The sequence below is a fragment of the Astyanax mexicanus genome, chromosome 6 (assembly GCF_023375975.1).
Source record: "Astyanax mexicanus isolate ESR-SI-001 chromosome 6, AstMex3_surface, whole genome shotgun sequence".
Lineage (NCBI taxonomy): Eukaryota > Metazoa > Chordata > Actinopteri > Characiformes > Acestrorhamphidae > Astyanax > Astyanax mexicanus.
Window position 1 is genome coordinate 14720502 of NC_064413.1, and position 18837 is coordinate 14739338.

The 18837-nt window shown below is 35.2% G+C and overlaps 1 protein-coding gene across 1 annotated transcript in view; it reads left to right on the forward strand.

Annotated features, from left to right (window-relative positions):
• The first annotated feature begins 3243 nt into the window (after positions 1 to 3243).
• Positions 3244 to 18837, forward strand: part of nlrc3 (NLR family, CARD domain containing 3) — a 36830-nt gene continuing 21236 nt past the window's right edge. The window contains exons 1-3 of the mRNA XM_049480092.1: positions 3244 to 3419; positions 12241 to 12434; positions 13759 to 14019. Coding sequence (XP_049336049.1) covers positions 12341 to 12434; positions 13759 to 14019 — 355 coding nt within the window. The 5' untranslated portion in view covers positions 3244 to 3419; positions 12241 to 12340. The remainder of the gene's footprint in view (positions 3420 to 12240; positions 12435 to 13758; positions 14020 to 18837) is intronic.

Here is an 18837-nt window from a genome sequence, read left to right on the forward strand (position 1 = left end):
CTTGAATTTCTGAGACAAGATTTAAGGTGATGTCACCACCTCCAAACTCCCTAGATGTCAACCTCATTAATAATCTGAGGAGTATGAGATGTAAAAGATGCCTTTAATAGACTGAGAATACAAAACAAAAATTAGAAAGATGGCAGATGGAAAGTAAGTGATCGTAAACTTCATTAAGAGATACCTAAATATAATATATATATGATTTACTTCAAAAAATAACCCCCCTGCATTTCTTTAGTATAACTCAAAACAACACTGAATATTAATTTTATTTTATTGCATTCAATATAAACCCAAGATATTTGATATTTCATCTGGTGAACTGAATTTAATTTATTAATATAGATCTATTTCTGTATTTCAGGCCTGTAAACACATTGTATATGTTGGAAAAGTAAGGTATTTTCAACTTTGTATTATTAGCCTTTTTTGTTGTTGTTGTTGTTTAAAGGTTATCCACACACATTCTCTACATAGTAGAGGTGGGCGATAACAGGAATTTTGGTATCGATCCGATACCAAGTTTATGCAGGGCCAGTATTGCCGATATCGATACCGATACTTTTTGATATTCAAGATTCATAGAGCCAAAGAATCCAAAAGATCTAGGATAGAATTTCGCCAAATATTAAACGTTACAGCAAAATACTTTATTATCACAATCAACATTTTTGTTTAGAAACAATGGAACAATAACAAAATAAAATTTGCCTTAGAAGAATAAAATAATTGAGGTAGAAAAGAAGAAACCACAATACAAAAATTACTTCCCTCACTAGACATCTTTTTTTAGTTCTTTCTTTCTTTGATTCTTTTTTCAAATAGAATTGTGAAAATAAGGAATTTTCGTCCTTTTAGTGCAATTCTAAAAATCAAAAAATTTATAAGGGGGCGGGGTGGACAGCGCTACTCTTAAATAAACTCTAATGAATCCGCGTGCGCAGCCGTCAGTACATTCGGGAGAGAAAAAAGCTTGAGTATCGATCTTTTTACTCAAGTATTGCTCAATATCAATCAGTGTTGGTATCGATATTTGGATCGATCTCTACTATATAGGATCTTCTTCCACAGCCATGGCTTTGTAATATATGCAGCATCTGGTTTTGCATTGTCTTTTTGAAAAAAAAAAAAAAAACATGGAATAAATGTCATCTTAAAGGAAGCTGTACTCTGGAAAAAAATTAGACTACTTAAAAATAGAGAGTTTCTTTGATTTCATCAAATTAAAAACCTCTGAAATAGAATCAAGAGGAAGATGGAAAATCACAAGCAATTAAACCAAACTGAACTGCTTGAATTTTTGCACCAGTTATATAGATAAAGTTATCCAAAAGCAATGTGTAAGACTGGTGGAGGAGAACATGCCAAGATGCATGAAAACTGAGGATTTTTGAACTCTTAAAACGTTATGAATATGAACTTGTTTTATTTGCATTATTTGAGGTCTGAAAGCTCTGCATCTTTTTTGTTATTTCAGCCATTTCTCATTTTCTGCAAATAAATGCTCTGAATGACAATATTTTTGTTTGGAATTTGGGAGTAATTGTGTTTGTAGTTTATAGAATAAAACAACAATGTTCATTCTACTTAAAAATATACCTATAAATAGCGAAATCAGAGAAACTGATCCAGAAACTGAAGTGGTCTCTTCATTTTTTCCGGAGCTGTATGTTCTTAAATCTCAAACTATTTTTCTGCATTAGTGCTGTATCACAGATGTGTCCTGCATAACAGCATATCATGCCAGAGCTTTACTTTTGGATCTGTTGCTTATAACAGACTGAATTCTTCTTTTCTTCTTTGGTCCAGAGTGTTCTGCACCCATTTCTATCAAAATAAAATGGAAAATATGATTTCTCTGACCACAACACAAGCTTTAATTGTGTGATGGTTCATCCCAGATGCTTCTGATCACAGAAACATTGACGCCACTTAAGGATTTTTTAAGGACATTTGCTTTTTGTAATAAAGAGGAATAAATAAGCAAATCCAATCAAATCTTTCTTTACGGAACATAGTTTTAAACATTTAATTTATTTTTTGTGTGTGAAAGCGGCAGTTCGCTGTTCTTCTTTGCTACTCAAAGACTTGTTTCTTTTATCTTACTACTAGCCCCAAAATCCACCCATCCTGATTTTTTGGAATGTGTTGCAGGTCTTAATGTAGGATTATGGTTTCAGGTTTAGTCAAATACATAGTATGGTGCTTCATAGTACAAATAGATAATGGCTTATCTAAAACAAAAGCTTTATTAATTCTAATGGTCATGCTTTCTGAGCAGAATAATGAAAAGTGATAAAACCCCTTGACCTTTTTACATTTTATCACCTTACAACTACTAATTTAAATGTATTTCAATGAGATTTTAACTGCAAACCGCACTTCTTATGTCTTTCTTTCAACAATGTTTTTTCTCTTGACACTCTTTCATGAAAGCCAGATTTGTGGTCAGATTCTCCCACCTGAGTTGTGGATTTCTGCAGCTCCTCCAGAGTCACCATGGGCCTCTTGGCTGCTTCCCTAAGCAGTGTCCTCTTTGCTCTTTGATCTGTCAGTTTGGGTGGACGGTCATGTCTTTGTAGGTTTGCAGTTGTAGAATTCTTTTTCCATTTTTGGATGATGGATTAAACAGTGCTCATTAAGATGCTCAGAGCTTGAGATGCTCAGAGCTTGGGATATGTTTTAATAACCTAACCCTGCCTAAAACTTCTCAATAACTGTATCTCTGACCTGTCTGTTGAGTTCCTTGGTCTTTATGATGCTGTTTGTTCACTAGTGTTCTCTAATAAACCACTGAGACCTTCACAGAACAGCTGGATTTATACTGAGACTAAATTACACACAGCTGTAGGACTATATTAACTAATTAAGTGAATTCTGAAAGATGGATTTTATTTAGGGGTTTTAGAGTGAAGGGGCTGAATACTTTTCACTAGTCACACTTTTAAGATTTGCTTAAAATGATAAAAAAAACATGTATCTTTTTCATTCCACTTCACAATTATATGCTACAATTGCTTAATACAATGATGGGAAATGTTCTCTATCTTTACATTATGTGTGTGTAGTCTCACAGGCATAGAAGATGAAACTGGTGGTGATGGTGCACTTGTTACTATGCTGGTAGAAGTGTGTATGAGGGAGGGATGCTGGTGTCTGTGACAAACTCAAATTTGTGGCCTGTGACACAGGAAGAGCTGGAGGTGTGACAGGAAGAGGAAAAAAACAGAAAGCGAGCAGCAGAGAAGAAAAGAAGCATGTGCAGTCTGCAGTAGAGAAAGAGAGAAACAGCAGAGGAGTGATGATGGAGAGATAAGTGCTGGACAATGACCTACATAACTGCTGTTTGGAAACTTTACAGTGAAGATTCAGCAGCCTGTCAGAACTTACATGTTTACTAGCAAGAATCTGAACAGGTAGGAAAAAAAACTTTTAAGAGAGCTTTTAGTGGCGCGCATCTGTGTGTGTGTGTGTGTGTGTGTGTGTGTGTGTGGAGGCTTTCTGTTGAGGTTTTGATTGCTTTGCTGGAATCCCCTGACCTTTAGGCAGTACTTAGCTTTCTCTGTTTATTAGGAAAGTATGTGAAATTGTTCACAGTTGAGGGAAACGGATAAAAAAACAAAAACTTTATCATCTTTTTTTTTTTTTTTTTTTTTTTTACATATGTTCCCGCTTTTTTGTTTCTACACTCATTGTCCATTTTATCAGCTCCACTTATCATATATGAGCACTTATCTGTAATTCTTTAATTACAGACTGTAGTCCTTCTATGTCTCTGCATAATATACTATCCTCCTTTTACCTTGTTCCTTAATGGTCAGGACCCCACAGGACATGGTGGTGGTGTATGATGCGTTAGTGCTTGTGCTGGTATGAGTAGATCAGACACAGCAGTGCTGCTGGTGTTTTTAAACACCTCAGTGTTTTCACTGGACTGAGAATAATCTTGTGACCACTGTGGAGGACTAGAACATGATCAACACAAACTGTAAAGGACCAGATGAGCTTCTGTGACAGACTTTACATCTACATGGTGGAGCAGCAAGGCAGGCATTCGAATGAAGTGGTGGACAGTGTGTGTTAAAAAAGTAACTTAGTTACTAACTGAGTTACTCCACTATAAAAGTAACTAGTTACCAGTAAAAGTAACTCTTGCGTTATTTTTGTGTTACTCGCCCCCGTACCCCCACCCTCCCGGCCCCCGCCTTCTCAGAGCGTGTTTCATAAGCCAGATGAATAGAGTGCACGACAGCAAAGACAAGTACCTGCATAGAGGTTTGTCCATGACTTGACGTGCGCATTTTTACCTTTGACCTCAGTAAGTTTGAAATAGTGTCGGAATTTCATTTTGGAAAAGGCCGTTTTGCCACTGGAGTCCTTCTCACTTGCCATCTCTCGCTATGTGCTCTAAACACCCACCCACCTATTTATATCTCTGATTGGTTGAAGACCTAATCTTACTATACCTTAGCCAATCATTGCTTAGGTGGTTATCTCATCCTCCCCTCCCTTGTGTCTCACACACACAACGCACACACACACACTTGCGCCTTTGTCTGTAAAAAAACAAAAGTGTATTGAGGGGCTAAAGTAACGTGCAGTAACGGGGTGCCGGAAATGGTAACGGTGTTATAGTGAAAGTCAGAGTAATTAGTTAGTTACTCAACCTGCATTGTAATAGCCAGGTTTAGTAGGAGTATTTGAGCAGGAAAATCCGCAAACTATGCTGGTCTCCAAACCTCGTTGTCCATTTCACTGGGAATCTCAGAAAAGAGAATAGAGTATGACCAAACCCCTTTTACTATCCTGTTTTTTTTAGTAAATGCATTAAATATATGGTCAAGCACACTGAATATATGGTGCTGTTTTGAAGCAATGCTCCACTTCATTATCTCATTATCCATCACGTGTGATAGATTAAGAAATACATCAGAAATGCAATCCTCTTTCACCCTGGAAAAAATAACAACTCATCTTAGAGTTTCTTTTCAATAAACTTTCTGAGCAAAATTACAACAATAGCAGCTCAAAAATAGTTTCCAAGGAACTTTTGCAGAAGTTCTTCGCACATCCAGCATCTGTATGTTTAGGAACTAAAGCCTGAGTTTACTTTAAAAAGTTGGGAGAACTTAAAGTTAAAGTTAAAACTATTGCAAGATGTGCAAATTAAATTAACTGTTCATCTTTTTAAAAAGTTGTTCATGAATTCCTCCTTTTGAAAACCTTTATGTTTCTAAATAAGATGTGTCATTTTCTGAAACAATTAGTGGTTGTCAGCTGGTCTGAAGTGGGTAGCAGGAGACCTCAATGGTCAAACTTTCATCAGTGTCAGGCCAGATACAGCAGGTGGGCATAACACTAACTTGGTTTCTGAGTACAGAAAATCTAAACAAATAGTTGCTAGCAACAATAATGATCAAGACTTAAAATAATTTTTTTTCTGCCTAATGCTATACATACAATAGACGGCTTCGAAAAAACTCTGAAAAGACTTTTAACAGACTAAAGTCTGATAGTGACAGGCTAAGATTTTGCAAACTGGGGATGTTGCAGGATCACTATTTGCAAGACTGCAACTAAATTCTTTCTCATCCATGCCCTTGTAATAAAGTTATAATATAAGTGTACTTGAACTTTATGTGGAATAAATAAAATACACCTTTTCTACTTATACACATATACTTATACTTTGAAAAAAGTATACTTTATTTTGTATTGTTGATGTACTTAATAAAATATATGTAAAATATGAGTATTATTTCATGAAACTGTGCTTTTAATGATAAAACTATTCTTTTACTAAATGTGTCCTGGAAGCTTATATTTCTGCAATACAACTGTACTTCAGTGAAATTTGCTACCAAAACATTAATTTTTTGTTAATAAATTAAAACTGTGATGATTAACTTTTTTGTGTTCAAATTATACTTAAAAAGTTTACTTTAGTTAGTTTAGTTTAGATAAAATAACTTTAACAGCTGGTCCTTGCTCACACAAATATACTTAAATTGCATTAAATACGTGTCAAAGAACAATAAACTTTCGAGTATTGGTAGATTAGGAAATGTATGCATTTTTCTTTAACTGTCCCAGTCTACTGCTCAATGCACGTCTGCCTAAAGTATTGGTCACATAAATTTGTATTTAACAAACATGCAGAGAAACACAAGGTCAGTAAAATTGATTGAGGTCATGTCTATATATTAAACAATATGTTGATAACTGTAATACTGTGACAGGCCTAATTATGTAGACCAGATGCTATTTGGGTGGATATAGCAGTGACACTGATGTGGTCATGTTATGTTAGAGCGTGTGGTACTGATACCAGTAATGTACTGTATAAACAGTAAGTGTATGACTTTGAATGAGGAACCAATACCAGGGTGTGGTTTTACATTTACAACTCTGTTATTTGGTCTCAGAATCAAACACACTGATTTTTATTCTACTACAGTTTGAATGAGTAAAATACACTGTAGAAAATAATTATTTGATCCCTTGCTGATTTTGTAAGTTTGCCCACTGACAGACATGAACAGTCTATAATTTTAAGAGTAGGTTAATTTAACAGAGAGAGATAAAATATCAAAAATATAAACCAGAAAATCATTGTATAAATTATATTAATGTATTTACATTTTGCATTTTTTAAGTATTTGATCCCCTACCAACCAGTAAGAGTTCTGACTCCTTCAGACCAGTTAGATGCTGCTAATTAACTCGTTACCTGCATTAAAGACAGCTGTCTTAAATTGTCTCCTGTATAAAAGACTCCTGTCCACAGATTCAGTTAATCAGTCAGACTCTAACCTGTACAACATGAGCAAAACCAACAAGCTTTCTAAGCATGTTAGGGACAAAATCACAGACCTGCACATGGCTGGAAGGGGCTACAAAACCATAAGTAAGATGCTGGGTGAGAAGGAGACAACTGTTGGTGCAATACTAAAAAAGAAAAAGAAATACAGAATCTCACTTTGTGAGGTATCCTTGATCATGAGAAAGGACAGAGATCAGCCTGTTAATTATCTTAAGGCAGCTGGGACCACAGTCCTTTCTGTGTTGTCTTGGAATGTTGTGCAGGTAGCTAGCTGAAGATACTGTAGCCAGTTGACTAGAGTTAGCAGTTAGCCTAGCACCCATCTGGCACCTGGCTTTCTCTAGATTGCTTTCCCTGTACGGTGCTGCTTTGCACCTTCTTTCCGTAAAATCCTTCTGAAGTCTGTACTAAGTCCTTAGCTAACATTAGTTAGTTTAAAGCTATCCTTTTACTAAATTTGGTTGCAGCACAAATCTGTATGTCGTGTCTTAATTAGTAACAGCCAATTCATGCACAGAATTACCAACTGTAGTTTTTACATGACGAAAACAAATGTATAACGTTAATCAACAGGCTTCAGATGAAACGCAGCTGGTTCATAGCTCATGATTAATTTTCCAGTAATTGTCAGGGTCTTAACAGAATGTTTTATTTGGATAATATATGGGTTTCATATATTACGAGATAAAAATTAAGAGACCACTTCAGTTTCTGAATCAGTTTCTCTGATTTTGCTATTTATAGGTATATGTTTGAATAAAATGAACACTGTTGTTTTATTCTATAAACTACGGACAACATTTCTCCCAAATTCCAAATAAAAATATTGTCATAAATTAATAAAAAAAGAAGCAGAGCTTTCAGACCTCAAATAATGCAAAGAAAACTGTTTCATATTCATAAAGTTTCAGAAATCAATATTTGGTGGAATAACCCTGCTTTTTAGTCACAGTATTCATGTATTTTGGCATGTTCTCCTCCACCAGTCTTACACACTGCTTTTGGATAACTTCAAGCAGTTCAGATTGGTTTGATGGCTTGTGATCATCCATCTTCCTCTTGCTTATATTCCAGAGGTTTTTTGAATTTGGTAAAAGTTTTACGTGGTCTCTTATTTTTTTCAAAGCTGTATGTCTGCATTATAATGTGTTATCATAAATAGTTATCTAAAAGATGTAGCTTGTCTCCCACCACCTGAAAGTGATTCCGGTCACCTCGCTCAAAGCTCTAAACAAGCCGAATATTGTTTTTTATTGGTTTAGTTGTATCGAAATACACTTATAAATACAGCCATTGAGCTTGCTTTGGCCTTCTTCTATCACAAAACTTGGGAAACAGCTGATGATGATGTGCTGCTTTCAGAAAACTGATGAATCTGTGAGTCAAACTGACCCATTTGACATTTTAAAAATACAGAAAAAAAATACATATTTTTTGGAGTATGAAATCTTTTCTGCTGCTCCTTATAAAAGTAATAAACATGTGAATGGAATTTTAAGGCATGAAATATTGTATATGTTATGTATGCTTATGTAAGTCCTATATGTTTGTATTGCACACAAACTGCTTTGTTCAATTTAACCCAGTTATAGACTTCATTGGAATAAATATATACAAATAAATTATTACAAAAATGATTGTATTTGAATATATTCATATTAATATTGTTTGTGGAGATATCCCTGCTAAAAAAAAGTTATATACCAACTTTAGCTGGAAGCTGGTTTCAAATATGGTAGGCTGAACTTATTGATCATGTTGGGGTAAAGGTGGTCATGTAGAGGAAAACATACCCTATCCTGGTGTATGCTGGCCATCCTGGTCATGCTAGAAATGTTGGTCAGCCAGCTTGGTCATACTGGTCAGTCAGCCTGGTTAACCACTAAACCTAAACAAAAACCTACCCTACACTGCTGAATATACAGCTCTGGAAAAAAGTAAGAGACCACTTCAGTTTAAAAATATTGTCAAATAACAAAAAAGATGCAGAGCTTTCAGACCTCAAATAATATAAAGAAAACATTCAATAGTTCAGAACTTCATAAGTTTTAAAAGTTCAGAAATCAATATTTGGTGGAATAACCCTGTTTTTAATCACAGTTTTCATACATTGTGGCATGTTCTCCTCCACCAGTCTTACACACTGCTTTTGGATAACTTTATGCAACTCCTGTTGCAAAAATATAAGCAGTTCAGCTTGGTTTGATGGCTTGTGATCATCCATCTTCCTCATGATTATATTCCAGAGGTTTTCAATTAGGTAAAATTAAAGAAATTCATCACTTTTAAGTGGTCTCTTATATTACAGTGTATACACTGGTAAACCAGATTAATCAGCATGGCCAGTTATAGTGGGCCATACTGTATTTTTTTTAGTTTTTTGTTTTTTACACAGATTGTGTTTAATTACATATGAATTGGAACACTGGTCAGTTTGATCCGGACGCGTTTTGCTGTTGCAGCTGATCATATTATGAGGAATAGAAAGACCAAAAACACCAGAACAGAACATTTGAGTGAATTGCATTTTTACTTAAAAAATGTGGATACTTAAATAAAAAAAAGACTGTGAAATAACAGTTTGTGGGGGATTAAAATGATCAGTTTTACGGCTTGTTTTGGTTTTGATGGATTTTCCTTTTTAAAGGGAATACAACACGGCTGATACAACACGGTCCATACTTCCATAAACTGAACTGTCATTATTAAACTTGGCCACGATATATACAGTTTTATATTGTATGGCACATGTTTAAGAAAACACTGAGATGGACTGTTCTCTGAAGTAATGACTATATTACAATATATCATTCTTTAAATTAACAACCTTGATTTTTGTATAATGATTGTACCAATTTTAAGAATTAAATAAAACATGTAGGTTACTGTATTTTTTTAATATGAAAGAATGTACCTAAGTGAGATGTGTGTGTGTGTGTCTGATATCGCGTGTCGTTGCTGTAGTAACTGAGTGTTTGTTGGAGCGTGTGGGTTGTGAGGTCTTGTCTAGCTTTTTGACGCCTTTTAATTTCCTCTGGCCTCAAAGCTGTGTGTGTAAGCATGCGTGTGTGTGTGGTTGCCTGAGAGCAGTGGTGTGTTTTCAGGGTAAAAAGTGCAGAGAGGCTCAGTCAGAGAGTCCATGCAGTTTTCTGATGAGCCACAGAGCTCAGAGATTGAACCAGCTGTCTGGACGGCTTCCGCCCCTGAACTTTTTTTTAACAGCTGAGTCAGTTTCAATATAACATGCTTTTTGTGTCCCAACTTCCTTATATGTCATGCAAACACTGTGAAAAATACATTTACTATGAGTTAACACATTATTGCAAATATGGAGAATTTGAAAATTTACTTTAAAGTAAAGTAAAGTTTTACTTTTTTTTTTACATGTTTTCAGCGCCACCTAGTTAGGTTGAGTATTTCAACTTTTTGAAGATATTCAGGCAATACAATTGTTTATTAAGCTATTTTCATAAGAACGTGACATTTAATATCAAGTTTCCTGTTTTTTTCTGTTCAAGGGACTAAATTTTCAGCAATTATTAATGTTAATTTCTTAAAAACTAAACGTTTCTGGTAACAGTTGGTCAGTCCTGCACTTCAGCTTGGACGTATTTTAGCCCATTCCTTCATACAGAACAACTTAAACTCTGGGATGTTGGTGGGTTTACTCTCATTAACTGCTCGAGTCAGGTCCTTCCACAACAATTTGATTGGATTAAGGTCAGGACTTTGACTTTGCAATTTCCAAACATTTACTTTATTCTTCTTTAAGCATTCTTTGGTAGAACGACCTGTGTGCTTAGGGTTGTTGTCTTGCTGCATGACCCACCTTCTCTTAAGATTCAGTGTATGGACGGATGTGCTGACATTTTCCTTTAGAATTATCTGACATAATTTAGAATTCATAGTTCCTTCAGTGATTCCAAGCTGTCCTGTCCTTTAGATACTAACTGCTAATCCTAGAGGTTCACAAACCTTTACCACTCACAAATATGTAATATTGGATAATTTTCCTCAATAAATAAATGACTAAGTATATTTTTTGACACGTGAAAATGTCATATTTATGCAGTTCATTATATGCATTTATGAGTTCACAAACTCAAAAAGGGTTCACAAACTTTCAAGCACTAATGTAGCTGCGGTAAAACTGTTTATCTGTCCACTCTGTCATGGTAAAATGTCTGGGTAATAAAAAAAGAACATCAAACTGTATCTATAAAACAGAACAAGGTCATTGAACATTTCCAAAATTATCTTTCCTGTCATGTTGTGTGCCATTACAGGGTAGACACATGCATGACAGGAAATTAAAGGTGAAAATAAAAAGTGATTGAGCAGGAAAAATATGATTTTTGAGAAGACTTTTTGAATATGACAGAAAAAGACACAGTATTCTGATAATGACCCACCTCTAAGTGACACTTGAGGCCTATAAAATCTGTCTTTGAGAAAGATGCTTTCCTAGTAATTTCCCAAATGTTTGAACACTGCTCTTGTTCTTTTTAACCCGTCTGTTATGTTCATTTTTCAGGAACAGCAATGGTGTTTCGGGGTTATTTTGACCCGGTGCATGTTAAATTATTCAAAAGATGATTTGAAACCCCAAAAAATCCTTACAAGCAGTGTGAATATTTTTTACTAACTCCATTTCTAATTATTCTATCAGTATTCAGTGCAATGGTGTTCTTTACCTCTAACAGGTAATGCTTAATTAGGATAATTCACTCGTTTTTCATAAAAAAAAAAAAATGTTTAAACTTTTTTCATGTTTCACTACTATCTTACTTTTAAAAGACCAACATATAAAACAATAGTTTTACATAACATTGAAACATATTTTGTTTTAGTTTTAGTTTTTGCACGAGGGGGTTGCATATATGTGAGATGAACTATTTTTATATTATATGTTGATTACACAAATTAAGGCATGCAGGAAAAGTTTCATACTGAAAAAATACTTTTAACTATTTTTTCTAGATCTTCAAACTTTAAAACGGGTCAAATTGACCAGAAACATAACAGGAGGGTTAATACTGACAACTGTTATCAAATAATTCTGGTTATACTGCTTACTTTGTTTATGCACCTGCCTAATTTGTTTAAAGAATTATTGCACACTTTCTTAAATCCTATAAAATTTATTTCACTTCTGAAATATCACTGTGTTCATCTGCTATATGATATATTTAACTGAAAATGCTGATCAGAACAACCAATGATTTATAAAGGAAAATCATGAAAATGATTAGGGGTGCCTTTTTATGTGCTTTTTTATAACACTGTATCATTGCAAGTGATAGAGGGAGTCCTAGTGAGTAGGTAGGTTTATTGGCTAAGCTAAACTGGGAAACATTTCAGCAATGTGATTATTTATTAATGTTATTAACACCAATCAAATCCTCTCTTTTCAGCAAAGAGAAGATGGACCTAAATGGCTGCATCTTACTGAACAAGTAGCATCTTGGAAACATACACTCCTGAATACACAGTCCATTTAGTACACACTCTGGGATGGAGAGGAACTTACAGATTCCTTGGCAGGAGGACTGCTATATGGATCTCAAATCCACGTCTCCAAAATCAGAAACTCGGAAGAAGATGGAGGGTAAAGACATACACTCTATTGTTTTACCTTAATATTCTTATGAGGACCTTTCATTGACATAATGATTACTGAAGCTAATTAACACTAAACTCTAACCTAAACCCTACCCTAACCCTGACCCTAACCTCAGTGACCAACTAAAATAACTCCACTCTTCTAGTTTTTCAAGTTAAAGGAGAAGTTACACAAGAGAGTAGCACAAAAATGTCCTAACAAGACCAAAAAATCTCGGTAACACTTTACATTAAGTGTTGACTAACTATCATGAATTAATGCATAAGTTACCATGAATAAGACACGAGGTAATACATTAACAATGCTTATGTAATGTTAATTCAACACGGAACAAAGGCATTAATTAATGTTACTTTCACATTACAAGTCAATCATTTGTTAAGATGAACAATAAATCATATACTTTATTATTATATACTTTACTAATGTTAGGTAAACGAGTAACAAATGCATTAGTTCATCTTCTTATCTTCTTGTCATTTGCTTGTGTACATATTAAATAGTAAATATTAATCAGGATGTTGCTTATGCTTCATTTTATCATATATATGTGTGAGGGTTTGTTGGAAATTAACATGTAGAAATTGTAAATATAAACCATGATTAACCAATAATGCCTTTGTTAAGCATTATTAACATCTGTTAAACTTTACTAAACACTTATACAGACAGCTCCGTTCAGTATAATAAATATTTTAATTCAATATTGAATTAAATATTTCTAATCCATGTATAGATGTATTTCCAATAGAAGTAAAAATGTAAAATATATAATACTATATTAGTTAACTGACATCAGTAAATAAAATAAGTAACTGTCTACCACTGCATGAATGTTATCACAACCAAATATATTTATAATTCATATTTAATGAATAAATATTTAACAGTTACTGTATGTATAGCAGCAGCACATAAGCAAATAACAAGAAGAGCAGTTGTTACTTGTTTACCCAACATCAGTTAACATTATTAATGAAGTGTATGATTTAGGGTTCATCTTAACAAATGCTTTACTTCTAATGTAATTAATTAATGCTGTATTTCTGTGTTTATTTAACATTACCTAAGCATTGTTAATGTATTACCTCATATCTTATTCATGGTAATTAATGCATTAATTCATGTTAGTTAGTCAACACTTAATGTAAAGTTTTACCAAAATAGCATATATTGCTATTCTTATAAGGACATCTTGCCTCACAAAGACAAAAACACACACACACACCTAATTATCTCTGTTACAAGGAACACTGCTAGTGAAGTAATGAAATTATAACCTTGTTACTTCATGTAAATTTTTTATCAGATGGGGGATGGCTGCACAAGCACCAGAAATCGCTACAGCGTTTTGTCTCTGCCTCTGTGTTGGTGGACGTGGTCAACCACATGAGGAAGTCAGAGCAGCTGAGCGTAGAGGGTGCGAGTGCTATTCAGGGCAGGGGGTGTTTGGAGGATAAAGTGCACACGCTGGTGGAGTTTCTGCGCCTTAGCGATCCACAGGGCTCAGTCCTCCAGACGTACCTGCAGAATTCACACCCTGAGGAGTACAGCCTCATCACTCTGCATGGTAAGTGAGTGAGTGTGGAAACTCTTCACACATCAGACCCACTTGAATGAGATACTGAAACCAAAGTTTACTCCTTTTTTTGGGCACTGAAACTATATATCAATGTATTAAACACGTAGTTGAAAAATATTTAGGCTTCTAAAGACATTTCACTGGTTTTATTCAAGCATAAGATAAGATGACAGCACTTTAGCTTCGTCTGAGTAACAAGCGCAGGTGTTAACACTTTATAATACTGTTCCATAGTTAATAGGTAACTAAGCAGGAACTAATTAATAGTGCTGCATTAACACCTAAATATTTTCTATTAACTACCAGGGAGTACTGAATAATTATTCAGTAGATAGTACTGAACTAATGATTATAGTAGTTCACTATTAACTCCACAATAATTACTAACACTTACATATCTCCTGGAGAACTACTTACTAATGATGTCTTCTTTATAATAACTACTTATTAATTACTGCTCAAATCAACATTAACTACTGAAAACCCTTACATGCCACCTGTGGAACTATAGATCTAAATCAGTCTGCACAAACAATTTTTTGATCAGTGGTGATATTAAAGGCATATTTGAAGCCAGTGACACCATTTGTAGTAGTAGTGACATTAATTACCTTACTATCGTCATTATCTTCCAAATATTAGCAACATATAGTAAAATACTAGTGTATAGTATTCTGCTTAACCCACATTTTCGAAAGAAAAAAAAACTTTATAACGTAATATTATTACATAGGAGACATGAATTATGTTCTCCAGAAGGCATCTAAGACTCTAAGACTGACTGCACTCAATTTTGTTGTAATGGTCACTGCTTTAATATTAAGCACTAACCTTGTAAACGTTCATCTTTAGCCTTGCAGTCTCAGACTTTTAGTGCGCATTATTAGGGTAATTACGGTAATTCCACAGCGCCGGACCGCTAGCCTCTATCAGTGTGTTTATCTGCTGCTGCAGGTTATTCTATCAGTGGTGATATTAAAGTCAGTGACACCACTTATCATATATTAACCTTACTTACCTTAGTATGCTCAATATCTTCCAAATGTTAGACACACTGAAATGTGCAGTAGTCTGCTTAACCCCATTTTTGTAATGTTCTGTCAGTGTGTTACAGGTGTTTATTCTAAACCTGTGCTCTTCTTCAGTCCTCCTGGAGATATGCTCAGTAGAAGTGATGGCTCACATACAGCTTTACTCTAGGCTGCGTCCTACATCCTTATTCTGGGGGAAATCATGTTTAAATGAATAAATATTTGTGTTAGATAACTAGGCATTCCTGTGTTCTTCATAGATAATTAATAAGGGGTCCATGTCTTCTTTTTTCGGGAGTTAACAGCAGCACATGGTAACTCATTACTAATTACTGAGGAGTTACTGTGTTCTTCTTTAGGAGTTACTGTAGATCATGTCACAGTATTATAAAGTGAGAAACATGGTAACTAATTACTGGAGAGTTACTGCAGATCAGAACACAGTATTATAAAGGGAAATATACGTTAATAATAATAATGATAATAATAATAATAATAATAATAATAATAATAATAATAATAATAATAATAACAGTAACACACATTTAACCTAACTAACACACGCACATTTAAACTAACTAACTAACTAACACAATTAACCTAGCTAACTAACGCACATTTAACCAAGCTAAATAACACACACCCATTTGACCTAGTTAACTAACACACACACACACATTTAACCTAACTAACACACACACATTTAAACTAACTAACTAAAACAATTAACCTAGCTAACTAACACACATGTAAACTAGTTAAGTTAACTTAGCTAGCCAACTAACACACACATAACCTAGCTAACTCCCTTTAAGAGGAAGAAACCTTGGAAGGAACCAAGACTCAGTCCGAGGAACCCATCCTACTCGGGTTGACACGCTCAGTACAAACAAACAACAAACAAATAACAGAACAAAAACAGTACAGAGAATTAATGTGAACTATGGCTAATATAACAGGTACTAATTTATGAATATAAGAATGTGATGGGCACAAACTATAGAGCTATGGCTAATACAGAAACAGATACTGAGTGTGTTTAATGGTAATCAGTGCAGGGTTGCAGAGCCGGAGAACAACACAGCGGGCAGTGGAGAGCCAGGCTGGGAACATCAGGAACAGGGCATCTCCATACATGTAAAAGAGATAGATAGAGAACACAGAAAGGAAAGGAAGAGAAAAAAAAAAGTTAGAAGGGTTGTGAAATAATTCTGATGAGTAGAAGGACAGGGCTGATTCCTGAAAGCTGGAACCACAGACGGACACATCCAGGAAGACCGGCCGGCCAGGCGTCTTAGCACATGTGAGAAAGATAGAGAGAGAGAGAGAACAGAGAGGGGAGGGAAGAAAATGGGGTAAGAATGGTTTTATAAAACTCTGCTGGAGTGGGATGGGCACTGGTAGCAGCAGCTCAGGACATGGGGAGAGAAAGAGAAAGCAGATGATTAGGACAGGGTTTATATTTGCTGGATAAGCTGTAAGAGGAAGAAAATTGTAATGAGACATTACTCAAAAGCTTGAGCAAATAGAAATGTTTTGAGTCTAGATTTAAAGATTGAGAGTGTGTCTGAGTCCCGTATATTAATAGGGAGGCTATTCCAAAGTTGGGGAGCTTTATAAAAGAACGCTCTTCCTCCTGCATAGTTTTTTCTAATACGCGGGACTAATAACAGGCCAGCGTCTTGGGAGCGGAGTGAACGCGGCGGATTGTAAGGAGTAAGGAGTTCCTGTAGATATTGCGGGGCCAGACCATTGAGGGATTTATACGTCAGGAGAAGTATTTTATAATCTATACGAAATCTAACAGGTAGCCAATGTAGGGATGAAAGAATAGGTATAATGTGATCGAACTTTCTAGCTCTGGTAAGCACTCTTGCGGCTGCATTCTGAACTAGCTGGAGTTTATGGAGTAATTTATGTGGACTTCCAGCCAACAACGCGTTGCAGTAGTCCAGCCTGGAGGTTATGAATGCATGTACCAGCTTCTCAGCATCTTCCAGAGAGAGTATACTGCGGATTTTAGCTACATTTCTTAAGTGGAAGAATGCAATTTTGACTATGCTACATATGTGAGCATCAAACGAAAGAATTGGGTCAAAGATGACGCCAAGGTTTCTCACAGTTTTACCAGATATAATTAAGTGAACATCTATGTCTACAGTATTAACATTTATGTTTTTATCAATATTAGGACCTAATAGAAGGACCTCAGTTTTATCAGAATTAAGTAAGAGAAAGTTGTGTGTCATCCAATTTTTAATGTCTTTAATACAGTCTGTTATTTGATTTATACAGAGCTCCTCGTTTGGTTTAGCAGATATGTAAAGTTGCGTGTCATCAGCATAGCAGTGAAAGTTAATACCATGCCTACGGATAATTTTACCCAGTGGTAGCATATAAAGAGTAAAGAGTAATGGACCCAGTGTTGATCCTTGAGGGACACCATATTTTACTCTAGACTGATAAGAGCATTCGTTATTTAAGTAAACACACTGGAATCGATCTCTCAGATAAGATCTGAACCAGGTGAGGGCTGATCCTTTAATTCCTATAAGATTTTCTAACCTATCAAGTAGAATAGCGTGATCTATGGTGTCAAAGGCAGCACTTAGATCTAGCAGTACAAGGATGGCATTACTGCCCCTATCAAGAGCTGAAAGTAAATCATTAGTTACTCTAAGTAGAGCTGTTTCAGTACTATGGTTTTGTCTAAATCCAGATTGAAAAACCTCATGCATACTATTACTTTGTAGATACAAGCACAGCTGGTTAAACACAATTTTTTCTAGGATTTTGGCTATAAAGGAAAGATTAGAAATTGGTCTATAATTAGCAAGCTAGCGGGGGTCCAGATTTGGCTTTTTGATAATGGGCTTAATGACCGCCAATTTAAGAGAATTGGGTACGTAGCCCATGCTAAGGGATGAATTTACTATTTCTAGTAATGATTTTCCCACCTTTGGCAGTGCCTGTTTCAATAATTGTGTGGGTACTGGATCTAATATACATGATGTTGATTACACTAAGTAAATCTTTTTTTGTAACCGGGCTGAAACACTCTAGGTGTGTCTCAGAGCTGGAGCAGCATTCATCGATATCTATAAGTAAATTTTGGGGGTGATACTGAATTTTTTGTCTAATGCTATTAATTTTATCATCAAAGAACTTCATGAAATCATTACTATTAATGTCGACAGGGATAACGGAGCTAGTTTGTTTTTGACTGCCGGTGAGTTTAGCCACAGTAGTGAAAAGGAATCTAGGATTGTCTCTATTTTTCTCAATAAGCGATGAAATATACTGGGATTTTGTTTTAATTAGGGCTTTTGTGTAGTCTGTGAGACTATGCTGCCATGCTAGCCGGAAAAATTCTAGTTTTGTGTGTCGCCATTTACGTTCAAAGTTACGAGCGGTTTGTTTTAATGTACGTGTGTGGTCATTATACCACGGTGCTAGCTTTTTATCCCTGATTTGTTTTATTTTTGTCGGCGCTACGCGGTCAAGGTTAGAGCGGAGCACAGTTTGTAGATTTTCTGTTTTGTGCTCGAGATCATGCTCATAGGACGGAAGGGAGATGGTTTAGTCGGGGAGTTTATTTACAAATTCATTAGCAATTGCGGTTGTTATTTTACGCTTGCTGATATAGCGGGGCGGGAGGAGGATATTTTGATTAAAAACTATTTCAAACATAATTAGATAATGATCGGATATTGAGTCATCTTGAGAAAGAGTAACTATATTCTCAGCCTCAATACCCAGTGTCAAAACTAAGTCT